At 30.0% G+C, this 15,053-nt stretch overlaps 6 protein-coding genes across 6 annotated transcripts; 3 read left to right on the forward strand and 3 right to left on the reverse strand.

Annotated features, from left to right (window-relative positions):
- Nucleotides 1-829: 829 nt before the first annotated feature.
- SCDLUD_004054 (Zn(II)2Cys6 transcription factor domain-containing protein) lies at nucleotides 830-3,664 on the forward strand (the record flags this gene model as incomplete). The annotated part of the gene is made up of 1 exon (XM_046079143.1): nucleotides 830-3,664. One exon carries the CDS (start codon nucleotides 830-832, stop codon nucleotides 3,662-3,664), a length of 2,835 nt encoding a protein of 944 aa, XP_045933699.1.
- Nucleotides 3,665-4,003: 339 nt separating this feature from the next.
- On the reverse strand, nucleotides 4,004-4,651 carry SCDLUD_004055 (homeobox domain-containing protein; the record flags this gene model as incomplete). Its single annotated transcript, XM_046079142.1, has 1 exon — nucleotides 4,004-4,651. The coding sequence occupies one exon, from the start codon at nucleotides 4,649-4,651 to the stop codon at nucleotides 4,004-4,006; it is 648 nt and encodes a 215-aa protein (XP_045933700.1).
- A 652-nt stretch (nucleotides 4,652-5,303) lies between these two features.
- SCDLUD_004056 (uncharacterized protein) lies at nucleotides 5,304-6,200 on the forward strand (the record flags this gene model as incomplete). Its single annotated transcript, XM_046079141.1, has 1 exon — nucleotides 5,304-6,200. The coding sequence occupies one exon, from the start codon at nucleotides 5,304-5,306 to the stop codon at nucleotides 6,198-6,200; it is 897 nt and encodes a 298-aa protein (XP_045933701.1).
- Nucleotides 6,201-6,560: 360 nt separating this feature from the next.
- SLA2 (Sla2p) lies at nucleotides 6,561-9,782 on the reverse strand (the record flags this gene model as incomplete). Its single annotated transcript, XM_046079140.1, has 1 exon — nucleotides 6,561-9,782. One exon carries the CDS (start codon nucleotides 9,780-9,782, stop codon nucleotides 6,561-6,563), a length of 3,222 nt encoding a protein of 1,073 aa, XP_045933702.1.
- Nucleotides 9,783-10,644: 862 nt separating this feature from the next.
- On the forward strand, nucleotides 10,645-10,974 carry SUI1 (translation initiation factor eIF1; the record flags this gene model as incomplete). Its single annotated transcript, XM_046079139.1, has 1 exon — nucleotides 10,645-10,974. One exon carries the CDS (start codon nucleotides 10,645-10,647, stop codon nucleotides 10,972-10,974), a length of 330 nt encoding a protein of 109 aa, XP_045933703.1.
- Nucleotides 10,975-11,757: 783 nt separating this feature from the next.
- On the reverse strand, nucleotides 11,758-14,538 carry LHS1 (Hsp70 family chaperone LHS1; the record flags this gene model as incomplete). Its single annotated transcript, XM_046079138.1, has 1 exon — nucleotides 11,758-14,538. The coding sequence occupies one exon, from the start codon at nucleotides 14,536-14,538 to the stop codon at nucleotides 11,758-11,760; it is 2,781 nt and encodes a 926-aa protein (XP_045933704.1).
- Between the last annotated feature and the right edge of the window lie 515 nt (nucleotides 14,539-15,053).

Below are 15,053 nucleotides of genomic sequence, written 5' to 3' on the forward strand. Positions count from 1 at the left end.
TTGTATGATTTAGTTTTTATGGCTCTTTTGTAAGTTGCTGTAGTTGCAAAAGTAGCGGAAGGGAAGGCGAAAAGGGCTGCGGACATTTCCTTCGGATAAGTTTAATAAAAAAGGATTGTTAATTTATTTCACGTGCTTTGTTTGATTCGTTTATTTCCCTTTTGACCGTGTGTGTGTTTTTTTTTTTCTTTTTTTCCTTTTGCTTTTTCCTTTTGCTTTTTCCTTTTTTCCTTTTTCTTTTTCTTGTTAATCCCTTGTGGTATTTTTTAATACCCTTGTGTTTCTCCTTTGGTTGTGCGTGTGTATTTTTGTTTTTCCTCTCCCTTTCTTTCTCCCCCACAGAAATTCAAAATTCATTTTTTTTTTTTCCGGAGAATGTTAAATCCGATAATCGCATTAAAATAAAATAAAATAGTTAAATTAAACAATGAATTTGAGAAAGTAGACAAAACAATTAAAAAAATATCGCTTGTTGGTTGTGCGTGGGATAATCACAAATATTAATATAATAAAAATTGTGATCAAGAAACATGCAGGTAGCCAGTAAAAGGGGGGAAAGGAAAAAGACAAGAACAAAAGCAAGATGATGAGCTCAATTATTTTATTTTCTTTTCTTTTATTTTCTTTTAAATAAAAATAAATAATCTATTATTTCATCACTATATAACTGTATACCCTCCTCTCCATTGCCTATATTAATAATATAATGTACACTAGTTCAAATCAAATCTTCATACATATCTCTTAAGCAAATTTATAAAGCCTACCTCTCTTCCTTTTCCCTCCCACTCCCTCTTCCTCCCCCCTTGAAGAAAAAGACATCTCCAGCATGTCTTGCATCATCGATAAGGAGAATACTACCGCTAAAAATACCACCAGCATTTCTGCTAATCACTCCATCCAAAATCTCCCCAGAAAGCTTTCAATTACAACAACAACCTTCAAAAGTCCCCTCAAGAATAACACTACTGAAATTCAGTGTGACAACGAAGATGACGAAAACGATAACAGCCATCACCATGATAAAAAACCCAAGCCATTGAAATCTTGTATCAGATGTAGAAAAAATAAAATAAAATGTGATTCCATTGTGAAAAGACCAGGCCCTTGTTCTAGTTGCCTAAAAAAAAATTTAAAATGTGAATTGGATTATGTTGTGAAACCACAGAGAGGTAAAGAATTAAAAGGTTTATATGATAATTTACATTTGATTAAAAATTTACTCAAAGATACCATAGATTATCAATCTAATACTTTCATGTTTTTATCCAAATTTGGTAGTACTGATATTAATGCTTCTAGTATTAATACTAACACCACCATTACTACAAATATACACACAAAATTCATTAAATTAAAATTACCACATTCCACGGACAGTATTAGTACTAGTAGTGTTAAAGGGGAAGATCCTCGAAATATAGAGAATATACCCATTGCAAATAATAGTTATATTTATATCGCTTTCAAATATGACGATAAATATTTTTATGTCAATAATTTTATCATAACTCTGGATAAATTAAATGATATATTCCATGACTTTAACAAAGTTCTTTCAAGTTTATTACAATTGTATGAGAATTGGAGCACTAGTAACAGTAAAGCTAAAAAATCCCTAGTGTATGATTGGAAAACCCTATTCCATTCTAACCAGTTATTACTTTTATATTGTATTTTGAATTTTTACCTAGATATTCCTCAGCCTAATGTTAATTTATCCTATCTACAGCTATTCAATTATATAGTGAACGATTATACCACTATAGCTTCATCGTTAAAGGATGATATAAGTAATGGTGTCAACGCAACTCCATTTTGTTCAACTCCCCCTCATAAAAACGTTGCTAATGTAATTTTCGATCAAATCCAACTGAGTAAATTAATTGTCGGAATAACTCAGGATGGTTCTATAAGCAGGTTTCACAGTGAAATTTTTATCAAAAATTTTACTTTATATTTATTTTTCCACATTGTTTTGTACGGTCCCGATTATTTCATGGACGTTTTCATGAATAAATATATCAAAATCTTGGAATATCTGAGAAAAAAAATTAATTTTGAGAAAAATTGGGAGATCAAGCTATGCAACTTTTATGTTAAGATATGGAACCTAATTACGGATGAAGGTTATTCAAAAGCCAGTACTGTTAACAATATTGATAAAAGTTTTGAATTCAACTTTTGTGATGATGATACTCCGCTCTTTTTATTTATGAAATTTATAAAGTTTGACAAGTATATTTTACATCACGAAAGGAATAAACATATTAGCAGATTTAATACACAAAATTTTCCAGACCATTCCCAATTTTCTAGGGGCATTTCGTCTTTAATATCTAATTTACAACCCATTTTTCAAATTTTAACAAATTTTAAAACTAGAAGATTAAATTTTATCATAGTATTCTTCACCCAATTCGTTGTATTAAATGTTATTATGGTTATTAATAATAATAGTGATAATAATAATGATGGTAGTGGTGACAATAATAGTAACGGTAATATGGATTGCAACAAGTATTTATTTCTCATATTAGAATCATTCAAATACAATGGTTTTAATCATATATTAATGGAGGAGCAATATGATAATAGCATATCTAGAATTGATGGTTGTTATTATAGTTTGCAGCATAGGATTAATGAATTTAAAAACAAAACTAATGGCACAATAACCGATAACGATATTGTTGGTTATGGATTATTAGAACTAATGGAATTATCACTAGGCGAACATTTTTCGGTTATAAATCCCGATTTGGAAATATATTCTTTAATTTTAAAGGATCTACAGAATTATAACAGTGATAATAATAGCTCATTATATATCAACAAAGCCTCTTGCCAATTCATTTATTATTTTTATAAAAAAGTCATTTATGAAGATATGTTCGAGAAAGTTTATGGTTTCAAAAATACTAAAAATATCATTGTATTTGACACATTTGTTTTTCAACATAATGGTTTCCAAATCGCATATAAAGATGAGAGAATCATTCAGCCAGTAGTAACCTCTGCAGATTATCTAATTGACACTAGTACTAATAGTAAAAATGATTCTCACAAAGAAATTGCTAAATGTGACTACAAGCAAAACGATAGTAATTATGTTATAACTGGCAATAATGCTGCAAGAACCAATAATAATAATAATAATAATAAGAATAATCATTTAACTTCTATCGAAGTTGCTGAAACTGCATTGAATTTCGGGCAATTTAACGCTAACGATAAGTTTGCTACTTCCATTGCTGTTGGACCCTCCAAAAGTTCCACTTATAACTGCCACAAAACAAATGGTACTAGTAATGACAGGGAAACCAAAAATTTATTTGGTGGTTTTTGGAAAATTGAAAATGATGCGCTACTGAAAGGAACAGACGTTAACACTACTGTTGAAAGTACTATTAGTAATCACAAAAAAAAGAAAAGCGTAAGAGTCACTAAAGATATTGGTGATAATATCAATAATAGTTCTAACAATATTACCAAAAAAAAAAAAAAAACAGTTCACAATCATAATTTTAAAGATGTAAATACCAATAATGAGAGTCTTAATAATAAAACAAATAATGTTGTTATCACAAATGTTTTAGATCGTGTCGATTGGATTAAAGACAGTACAGATGAGGTTTTACAAAAAATTCATGGTGTTTTGTAAACTTAAAGAACAATCAAACGGTACAGAAGAAGAAGAAAAAGAAGAAGAAAAAGAAGAAGAAGAAGAAGAAGAAGAAAAGAGGAGTACAGACAAGTACCGGTCCCTTTTTTTCATTTAAATACGAAGATTGCATCCAGCAAATTATTTATTTTGGTTTTCAAAGATAAAACCATCTCACTTATATATAACTTCAATACATTTTACATAATATATTATTATTTCCTTTTTATATTTTTTTTATTTGCTACTTTTTTATGGTACATTGTTTCAAAAACTTGAAAAGATTCTGTGCAGATACTTTAAATACACTCAACCTGATAATTTAAAAAAAAAAAAAGCCTACTTATCGAACAAAACATTTGATATTTCAGATGAAATGATCGTTTGTCTTTTTTTTCTTCTTCTATTTGAAGCCCAGTTTTTAATTTGAGTACTGGATAAGTCTGTTTCAGTCATTAAAAACTTGATATCTTGTGAAGACAAATATGGGTAGTCTATGTTATCTTCATACCATTGTTCTAAAATTCCGATGTTTTTTTTCGATAATCGTTGTCCCTGATAAGATTTAAGTTCCACCAATTCTTCATTTTTAATATTTTGCTTTACAATTCTAAAACTAGAATTTTTATTACGTTTCTTCTGTTTTAATTGATTTTTATTGTTTTTAGCTGAACATTTCTTGCTCAGTTCTGCTAATTTTTCTGGTGAAATATCATCATTTATAAAGGATAAAATTAAATGACAAAGCTGCTGAATTTCACCTATTTCTCTTGAATTTTGTTTGTTGAAATTAATTCCCATTTGAATTTCTGATATTTTTTTTAATATGTGATGCGTTTGGAGATAGTTATCAGTTGTATTTTTGGTTGTGGTATCTAATAAATGTTTGTATAATTGTAGCAGTTCATTCTTTATTTTTTCTAAGGGAGTAACTTCTTGTGACTGAGATGGTGGATTTAATAGATCTTTAATAGCAATCTTCTTCATTTTCATCCGTTTTCTTTTTCAACTTATTAAAAAAAATTTTCATTTGAATTCTTGCTTTATAAGTTAAATTATAACCATACAATATCTCTGAGAACTTAGATTTATTTTTTAATCTTCAATAAAACAAAAATAAGATTACTTTAATATTACATCAAATTATCAATTTGATATAATATAGTCGATTTTATTTTGACTATTTATTTGTTTACGTAATCTATTCATAAAAAATTGTGTGATATAAAATTGTTTAAGTAAACTTGTGGATGCGTGTTATTGTATATTATCAGATCCTTTACGCTTTAAAATGTCTACCTCAAAAAAAAAAAAAAAAAAAAAAACTTTTTTGAGGATAAACAAGAAAAATTAGCCCCATTATAAAAAAATTATTCCTCAAATGAAGACAATTTCAGGTAGAAGGTTATTAATTATAGTGCAGGAATACTATACAAATACGTTTGAAACTATTGTGCTATCTATAGGTGGTTCTTTAAAGGTCTATTTATGAAAAATATATTTAGTATAAAATGTAGTACGATTTCCTAGGTATTTCGAAATTTTATATTTGGAGATTTTATCATAACTTTTACCCAAATTAAAAGTATTTTCGTAAACTTAAATAATGAAAAGAAAAAATGATATCAGTTCTATAAAAATGAATGATGGACCAAGTTTTAAAATCAAATTCCGAAAAAAGAATAACAAAAATATAAAAAAAAAATCTTTGAGGATTAAAAAAAATATAAGGAATAATCCTAATCCCAATTTCGGCGTTTTTGCATCTAAATGTTTACCTGATAAAATACCTGATCCACCGAAGGATCTTTTGATTTTTTTAAATCAGTTAATTCTAAAAAATGAGGATTCATCATGTTCACAAAAAGTTGGATACGGTACAAACGTTTTATCCAATATTTCTAAAACAATCAGAATACCAGAAAATGAAACTCCGATTTCCACGCCAACAAACATAAATGTTTGTAAGAAGACTGTTCTTAATGGATTTATGGCTTGCAGAGCTTATTACTCGAAATTTATTAAAGGAAGGGAGGCCCAAAAAACCGTTACAAAAATTATTTCTGATTATTGGGGTAATAATCCAAATATACATCTCACTTGGGAAACTTTTGTTGATATATATAAGAAGGAAAACTCTGGTATAGATTTCTGCTGTTGGCTGAACAAAAAGTATACCAAAAACAATGGTAATCTTCTAATTGTTGAAAACCCTGAAAATAGGGAAAATTACAATAATATAAAAAAACCATCGTCAATTTATTTAGAAAATACTTTTTTTGAAGGTTTAAAAATTAATTTAAACTCATGCGAAATGAATACTACAGATAATGTACTGTCATCGTTAGATATGACGTATGGTTCAGACGCTCTAACTGACACAAGGTTATTGACTTTCTATGATTCCGATATTAATGACACTTTTTTTTCAAAATTCGTAAAATCTGCAAATTATTACAATCTTAAGAAACGCGATATCCTGGACGATCAATACAGTAATGGTGCAGGCAATGAAACAAATTTTCAACAGAAATAGTATGCAATTTTCAAAGCTAAAGAATAACTAGCTATTAGATAGTTACACTTTATCTGAAAAAATTCATTTTATTAATAAAAATTAATTATGGGAATTTATTAAGGCATATTGCAATTGTACTTATTCAAGCAGCTTTGTGAACCTGTGGTATATTAATGTGTTGTTCATATAAAGAGATAATTATTGCCAGCGACCATCAAATTATGAAGCAACGATACAATTAGGAAATAGGTTCTCTACACTAATTTTATAATAATTTTTAAAAAATAAATGCTACTATGATAATTTGTAAGCAATTCGTATTTTACAGTAATGAATTTTTACACAGAAAAAGTATTTAAAAAAAAAAAATAGGCTATCTCAATTTGTAATTACATATTCGTCTTCGTTATCTCTATAGCTATATTTTCTAATATCACCCAATCTTTTTCTAGCTCTTTCTAAAGCATTTTCCAATTTCAAGATTTCCACTTGTTGGTTCAATTCTGTAGTTTTGTTTTCATGAATACTTAACTTTGAAAAATCTACATCCTTTTCGGACACATGTCTTTTGTTGATCAAATTTTGAATGTGTTCGCCCAACTTTTTACAACAATGGTTAACATTTTTACTGTCATCTTCCAAAACCATTTGCGTTTTTGAATGTAAGGAGGATTTCACCCTTGAAGCGGCCACTAATTGAACGGTGGATGCTGCAACATCGTTGGAAGCGACAATAAATTCTTCAAAAGAATTTTTATTGTTTAGCAAACCATCCGCCATGGTAATCAAATTTCTTGTTGAATGTGCCACTGACTTAGCTGCAGATATTAAACCTTCGGTCCATCTATTGTTTTTCTTGTAAAATGCTGATCTAGAGTCATGGCCCTTTCCCTCGCCAACAATTTCGTTCTGACATGCAATAGAGCTTTTAATCAATTTCAAAATAGCTTGTATAATGTCCAGGGCATTATTTAAAATATCTTTATTGACCTCCAATTCGCCACTAAAATTTCCTGTGGCTAGTAAATGTGGAATGTATTGGGAGGCGTCGATGATAGTTTGTTGGGTTTGTTTCATTTCCCTATCAACTACCGAGGCAACATCTCCGTTCATGTTCATTTTACTGTTAGGACTTAATGAATCGATGGTATCAGTTAGCTCTTTCAATTTTTCCTGCATATCTACGTTTCCGTTAATAACAATATCCGTCTTTTCCTCGTCGCTTTTGCCTTCCAAAGCGTCACTCAACAAATCTTCCAAGAAATATTCAGCTTCTCTAGCGACTCTAGCAATAAGTTGCAAAAATCCATCAACTTTATTTAAATCTAATAATCTGTTCAAGCCTTTACAGTTCAACACCAACTCAGAGATGGCACTAGAAAATTCGGAGACTGAGGATATGATCGACGAGTGATCACCATTTGGACCGTCGGCAATGAAATTATTAAATGAATTGGCAAAATTGGTAGCCTCATCGCTTGCCTTTTCCAATAAAGACAGAACATAATTTGGAGAAGCATTTGCATTACCCGCTTGAGTAGCAGATTGTAGCTGGAAAACTGAATCTTGAATTGTTTTCATACCAGATAATAAAATCGCATCGACAATGTCGGTCAATTTTTTCAAGTTTGCCTTCAAAACCTCATCAATCTGTTCATCCAAAGCATGATCATTTTCCTTTTGTTGTTCCGCTAACTCTTTCAAAGTTTCATCCATAGTTTGTTGGACAATTTCCATTTCTTCCTCTTTATCCTGTATTTGCCTTCTTAATTGCAAAAGTTCGCCAGAGGCGTGTGCATCAACAGTTGAATTAGCCAGTTTATCCTGGTAATTCTGTAATTCTGCTTCATGTTGTTTAAAAATTTTACTTAAATTTTGAGCATGAGAGTTTTCAATATCCTGGAGCTTTCTTTTCAACTCACGAACTTGAATGGACAGTTGGTCTATTTCATTGTCTTTAGAACCTTTAATCTTGTCGGCATCCAATCTAGCTCTGTCTCTTTCACGAATCAAATCTGCCAATTCTATATTTTTAGATTTCAAATCTCTTTCTAATTTTTCACGTTTTTCCACAGCCTCTTGGGCGCTTGCTGCTTTTTGTTGTAATTTTTTAAATTTAGTTAATAATTGCAAGTGTTCTTGACGTAATTGGGAATACAATTTGGCTAATGATTCATATTTATTCTTCCATTGGTTAAATTGATCTTGAATATTGCTTAATTGTTGATCCTTGTTAGCGATCTGTTGAGAAGCATTTTGATTAATATCATTAATCTCAGTTTCTAGCTGGGCAACTCTTTGGTCATATTGTTGTAGTAATTGTTGATCCTGGTCGTACTGATTCTTTAGAGTTAATAAATCGTTTTGCATCGATGATAAATGGGCATTTTGAGTTTGTTGTTGTTGTAGTAACATTTGTTGTTGTTGTTGTTGTTTCTCGGATTCTAGTTTTCTTTGTTGTTCCTCCTGCAACTTTCTCTGTTGTTCCTGAAAAATGGCCTGTTGCTGTTGTTGTAGTAATAGTTGTCTTTGACGTTCTTGTTCTAATCTCTGTTGTTCTTGTTCAAATTGTTTTTGTTGAGCCACCCAGAAATCAGCGCCAGTGGGTTGAACAGCCATTGCTGGGGGTAAAGCATAACCAGAAGTTAATTGTGGAGACAAAAAATTTGAGGCAGCAGTTTTTTGGGGTGACAAGTTCCTTTCGGACTCGATAGCATAGCTAGCCACTTGAGGTTCAACAGATGGTGGTGGAGATATACTTTTTTCTTTAGGTTCAAATTTCAACTGTGGCTGTTCATTATCAACAACAAAAACATTGGGGGGATCAACTGGTAATCTGGGAATGGTAATTAAAGAAGTTAAATATTTAATAGAGGAACAATCCGCGTAAAATTCAAATAGCATATAGTGCTGTGAATCAAATCTTTCTCTTAATGGAGTCAAAGCCTCCTCACTTCCCAGTTGCTGGTACATAGCCCTTAGCATTGAGGTAATGAATTTATAAATGCCATAAGATTCAGAAACAAGTGGGATAAAAGCACTAATTTTGCATTCGTTATGCTTTGAACGACCACTTTCAATGGCACCAAAGATAGTTTTTTCAAAATCGAATAAAGAGTCTTGTAAGTTCATCAAGTCTAAAATGGTTTCATAACCTTCGTCTGGATTAGAAACAGTAACTAAAGAAACATATTCTTCGTACTCAAAAGTACCGTTGAATCCATCATGAGTTCTATGGAATTGCAATTTCATCAATAGGAAATGGATGTATTCAGATATTAGCCTGCCATAAATTCCCTGGCCACCATAGATTCTTCCCAGGTTTCTAAGCCATTCCATGTTTCTAATACCTTCAATCAAGGCACTTTTATGACCCTCCTGTAAAACTTTGTGTAAAGTGATCAACGCCTTAAATAATTGGACTTCGTCACCATTTTCAGAAAAGGGTTGTTGTTTTAAAATTTTGAAGAACGCTTTGGCACTCTTATGGTCCCAAGTGTAAACAATGCACGTACGAACATGTTTTCTTTTTGGAGCACTTTCGTCTGGAGAACAAGCTTTTTTAATTGCTTTCTCTAAATCAGGTTCTAGTCTAGACATTTTACTGTTGTTGTTGTTGTTGTTAGTAGTACTATTATTAGTTAGTGGTGATGGTTATATGTGAATATTATAATAATTATTTTTCAGTATTATTTTTTTTTTTTTTTTTTTATTATTTTTTTTTATTTTTTTTTTCTTTTTTAGATATAAATTTTGGAAAATAAAATTCGTTAGTGAATTGAAAAAGTAGTTATTAATTTAAGGTAAATAAATAAATAGAAAATTAATGTTAAGCTTAAAATCTATTCAGAGGGTTATCTTCGGTCCAATTTTGCGGCCTTTTTTTATTTATTTATTTATTTTTATTTATTTTTATTTATTTTTATTTATTTTTATTTTGTTGCAATATGAAATCTCCTATTTAGGAAATGCACTTTGGATTTGTTGTTTTGCATATGTATTCCGTAAGCATTATTTCCGAGACTTACGGACTTCACTACTACACATTTCGTATCAAGTGACTAGCTTTGTTTATCGGTTTGAAAAAGAAATGGACGTGCACCCATACATCCAACACCACAACAAAAAGAATAACATAATAAAATAATAAATTATATTTTGTAAAAGCGAGAATTACCACCAATTTGCCTCTTCCTCACTCATTCAAGAATTTTAAAAGCTTTTTTGTTTTTAAAAAAAATTTTTTTTTTTTTCTTTTTAAGTTTTTCTCTTTTTTTTTTTTAATTATTTAACTACTGGTTTTCCTTACAGAATTCTTTTATCATTACTTTTCCTTATTGCTTTCACTTTATATAACACAATATTAAGAAAGAAAAAAAAAAAAAAAAAAAAAAATTATAAAAATAAAAATAAAAACCAAAACTTTTATATTAGTATAAAGATAACTAATTTTTTTTTGTGAATGGCCTCTATTGAAAATTTAAAGTCTTTCGATCCTTTTTTCGACACTGGTGACGACGAATCTACTATCAACCATTACATTCATATTCGTATTCAACAAAGAAACGGCAGAAAGACTTTGACTACGGTACAAGGTGTTCCAGCAGAATATGACTTGAAAAGAATTTTAAAAGTTTTGAAAAAAGATTTTGCTTGCAATGGTAACATTGTCAAGGATGATGAGATGGGTGAAATTATCCAATTACAAGGTGATCAACGTGCTAAAGTTTGCGAATTTATGATCACTCAATTGGGTATTAAGAAGAAGAATATCAAGATTCACGGTTTTTGAAGGAATATATATATATATATATCGTGTCATATCTACTTCTTTTATTTTTAATTGTTGGTGAAGATTGTTGAGGGAAAAAAAATTTTCTTTTTTTTTTTTTTTTTAATAAAGGTTGTCTTTCCTATGAAAACTCATTTTTATTGGTCTCATTAATACATAAACCTTTATTTATGTATTTTTGCTAAATAGATTTATATTTATATAGTATATTCAACATATTACCTTATTTATCTACATATAAAAATGTGATTTATGTTTATTATATTTGGTTGTTTTTTTGTTTTTGTTTTTGTTTTTGTTTTTCCCCCTTAAAGGGAAGGATGGATATCTAGGCAGGCTTAACTCTCTGTTTTCCGTATGTAAAAAAATTAATTTAAAAAGTTAAACGGATGAAAACATTCGGTTTCCAATAAAAATATATCATAAAGACTGACGTTGATATTTAAAACTAAGCTGTAACAATGTAATGAACATGTAATAGAAAAAAGAGAAGAAAATTTAAAAAAATGACACAATGTTTGATAAATGAAGAAAGGAAGAAAAGAAAAGAAAAGCGAAGCAAGTGACGGTGAAAAATGAATGAAATTAAACTCATCAATACAAAATTATCCACATTACCCCAGTTAGTACTACAATAATAAGCCAAGGGATTGTGAGTTGAAACATATTATGACTATATCTTTGTTACTAATAATAAGAAACACCAAACGTGATAAAGGAACTATCAAGGTTATATATTTAATAGTAGTTACTTACTTATTATATCATTATTTTTATACGAGATTACAATTCATCATGTTCTAGAATCGTGGATGTGGATGTGGATGTGGATGTGGATACACTACTATTACTAACGCTACTAAAAGTATCAGTAGAATTTACGGACGAATGAGTGCCATTATTCAATTTGAATTGTTGTCTTTCTTGTTCCCTCTTCATGTTTCTCAACTTCTTGGTGATTTTCCCTCTTAAAGCTTTTATTATATAAACATGTTTAGCTTGAGCGTTTTTTAAATAATATGGAAGTTTCTTTTCGTATAAATCCAAATAACTCTCTTTCAATTCATACAAACCCAATTTATCAAGTTTATCAAAAGAATCCTCATGTTCTTCGAGTAAATCATGGATTTTTTCCAAAATGGCAATAAATCTTTGATAATTTTTCTTGAAAACATTATATTTTTCACCAATATATTTGGGTATTTCCACTTTAGAATACTCCTCAATAACATCACCCAATTCCAATTCTTGAAACTCTTTCGATAAAGCTAAGGTATCCTCAGCTTCTTGTTCCTCCAATTGAGTCATGTTATAAACAAACTCTTCACCTTCACTTAAGTATTGCTCAAATAAATCAAATGACAAGTCCTCCTCTGTGGACTTAATAATTTTACTAATTCTATTGAAAACGGTGGTTACATTTCCCAGCTTTCCACTGATATCCTTGGTAGTACATCCTGCACTATCAAAATCTAACCATTCCAAATAATCTGTAATCAAATTGTTTGCAGTAATAAATTCGTCATTTGGAATGGTGTCTTGATCATCATATTCTTCTAAAAATGATCTAAACTCATATAACTTACTTTCCAAAGCGTTCAATTTTTCTTGAATTATTTTTCTTTGTTCATCTTTAAAGGTCAAATTCTGCAAGTGTTGTTTCATCTTAGAAACCTCAAAATTACTCAATGGTGTTCTTTTTGATGCTGGATACGTTGCGGAATTTATAGTTAATTTAATAGACTTTTTTTTATTATTTTTCACAGCAACAGTACTATTAGTTTTAAACTTCGCGCCCTCAGTTGGTACTTTTGGAATTAGACAAATAGGTTCCACATTAACAACATTGAAAATCCTATTTGCATCCAATTGAAATGTAGCATTAAAGCCATATTCCTCCCCCCCACAGTTACTTAGATTAAAATTGCTATTGGTATTGCCATAAATGTTTTTAATTTTAACTTCTTTAGAAAAACCTATGTCTTTTGGTTGTGAGAACTCTCCCAACTTGAAAACAAATTCTTTGCTTCTATTAGCATTTTCTTCTGGTAACAATAAAATTGTCTTTTCACTTGGAAATTCAGAACCTTTGGGGAAAATGGTATAATTCATACCGTTATAATTCAAAGAATACTCATAAACAGAACGGTCAATAACATTAATTTTCTGTTTAAACGCAAATGCATTGGACAACTGAACAGTTTTGAAAACTAACCCGTTGACAGAAGATTCATCTGCATTAACGCTCCTAGATAACAAATCTGGATTAGCAACGTAATCAGTCAAGACAGATTGAATATATGGTACCCGAGATGAACCACCCGTCAAAATTATGGAATTTAGATCTTCCAAAGAAATATGTAAAGTATCATTGCCAGCAGTTAGTAATTCAAAAGATTGTTCTATTGGTTCCAAAATATCATTATTATACTTGGATAAAATCAAACTCTCAAACTCGGCCCTTGTAATTTTGGTTCTAAAATCAAAATCATCGCTGTATAAACTTTCAATAGAAACATGCGCTTCAGCGTTTGCACTTAGTACTAATTTGCATTTTTCAGCGGCTTGTAATATTTTAGACTGAGCCTTGTAATGCTTATTCAAATCATCTAAAGTAACTTTCGTCTCATACTGTTCCAAAAACTTGGAAGTAATCAAATTAGCTAGCTCCAAAGTTAATTGGTTGCCACTAATAACAGAATTGTATCCATACCCTATTAGTTCCACAGTTAAAGTGTCATTGACACTAGAAATCTCAACAAGAGAAGCTTTTGTAGAATCAGCACCTGAGTCGTAAATCAAATATTTACCACCATTGTCCTTATTGATTTCAAATTCATGTTTTCTCTTTAAAGCGTAATTTATGGCCACAGTTAAGCCATCATCGACGAACCCGCTAAAGTCACGAATATTATGCAATAATTTAGCGCTGTCAATCAAATTTTGGCGTTGTTCTTCGGTATAATGTGTAGGGATTGTTAATCCCAAATGTTCTAAAGCATTTCCATAATAAGTTTTTTTATTGTTATTGCTACTTCTGCTTTTTTTAGAAAATATCTCCTCTCCCCTTGAAATTATTTGTTCCAAATCCATCGCTATCAACTCTTCGATAGGATATTCAATTCCGTCAACCATTATTGAAATACCATTGCTTTTGTTTTTTTTGGAAGAAGTGCCTGTTGTTGTTTTGTTAATGATTTCCAAACCTGGATGCATTTTTCGGTAAAGTTGTGGAACATCGTTTGTGTTACTTATACCTAATAATTTTTTCAATCCGGTTATTGTATTTTGGGGAAACCTAGTCATATAAGACTGGATATCTGAACCATAAAATCTTTCTATGTCATCGTTTTTGGCAGTGGCGCCCAAAGATTTAATTAAAACACCAGTCAATTGTTTTCTTTTTGAGTCATCAGTTAAAACTATCTCTAAAGGCGCTTGTGGACCTATGACTACTGCTTTAGAATAGTCTTGGCCGTAATCTACACCAATTACTGAGGAAGATATAATTTGAGGTAGTCCCAATAAAATAAATGTTATAACTATTCCTAAATTGAACCTCATTTTGTCAATAGGTTGAAGGATCGTGGAGTATCTTTTTTTTTTTTTGTTGTCAATTAAGAACCAAGTTTATGTATAGATGAAACAAGATATTGAAAAAATGTATAAAATTATTTATAAATAAGTAACCTTAGAAAAAAATATTTCTGTTTCCATTTATTGTTAACGTGTTCATTTTTTTTTTTTTTTTTTTTTTTTTTTTATTAGTAGTAAAAAAAATATATATTACACATGCTTTTCTTTTCGTTTCTTTTCGTTTCTTTTCGTTTCTTTCTTTTGATTTAAGTTGATTTACAAGAAGTCCTTTATACCCGTACAGAGAATTGGCTCCTTTGCTTCAAAGTCCGTCCATCCATCGGAATTTCTCGGTATTCTAGAAAGTGTAACATATCTCCAATTACTCATCATTGATTGTTTAGGGCTTCGGATAACAGAAACGTTTGATATATATATATATATTTGCCTTTGCTTTCGACACTATATATTACAATATATTTGTCTTATATTATCTAATATAG

Source organism: Saccharomycodes ludwigii, chromosome V, assembly GCF_020623625.1.
Source record: "Saccharomycodes ludwigii strain NBRC 1722 chromosome V, whole genome shotgun sequence".
Lineage (NCBI taxonomy): Eukaryota > Fungi > Ascomycota > Saccharomycetes > Saccharomycodales > Saccharomycodaceae > Saccharomycodes > Saccharomycodes ludwigii.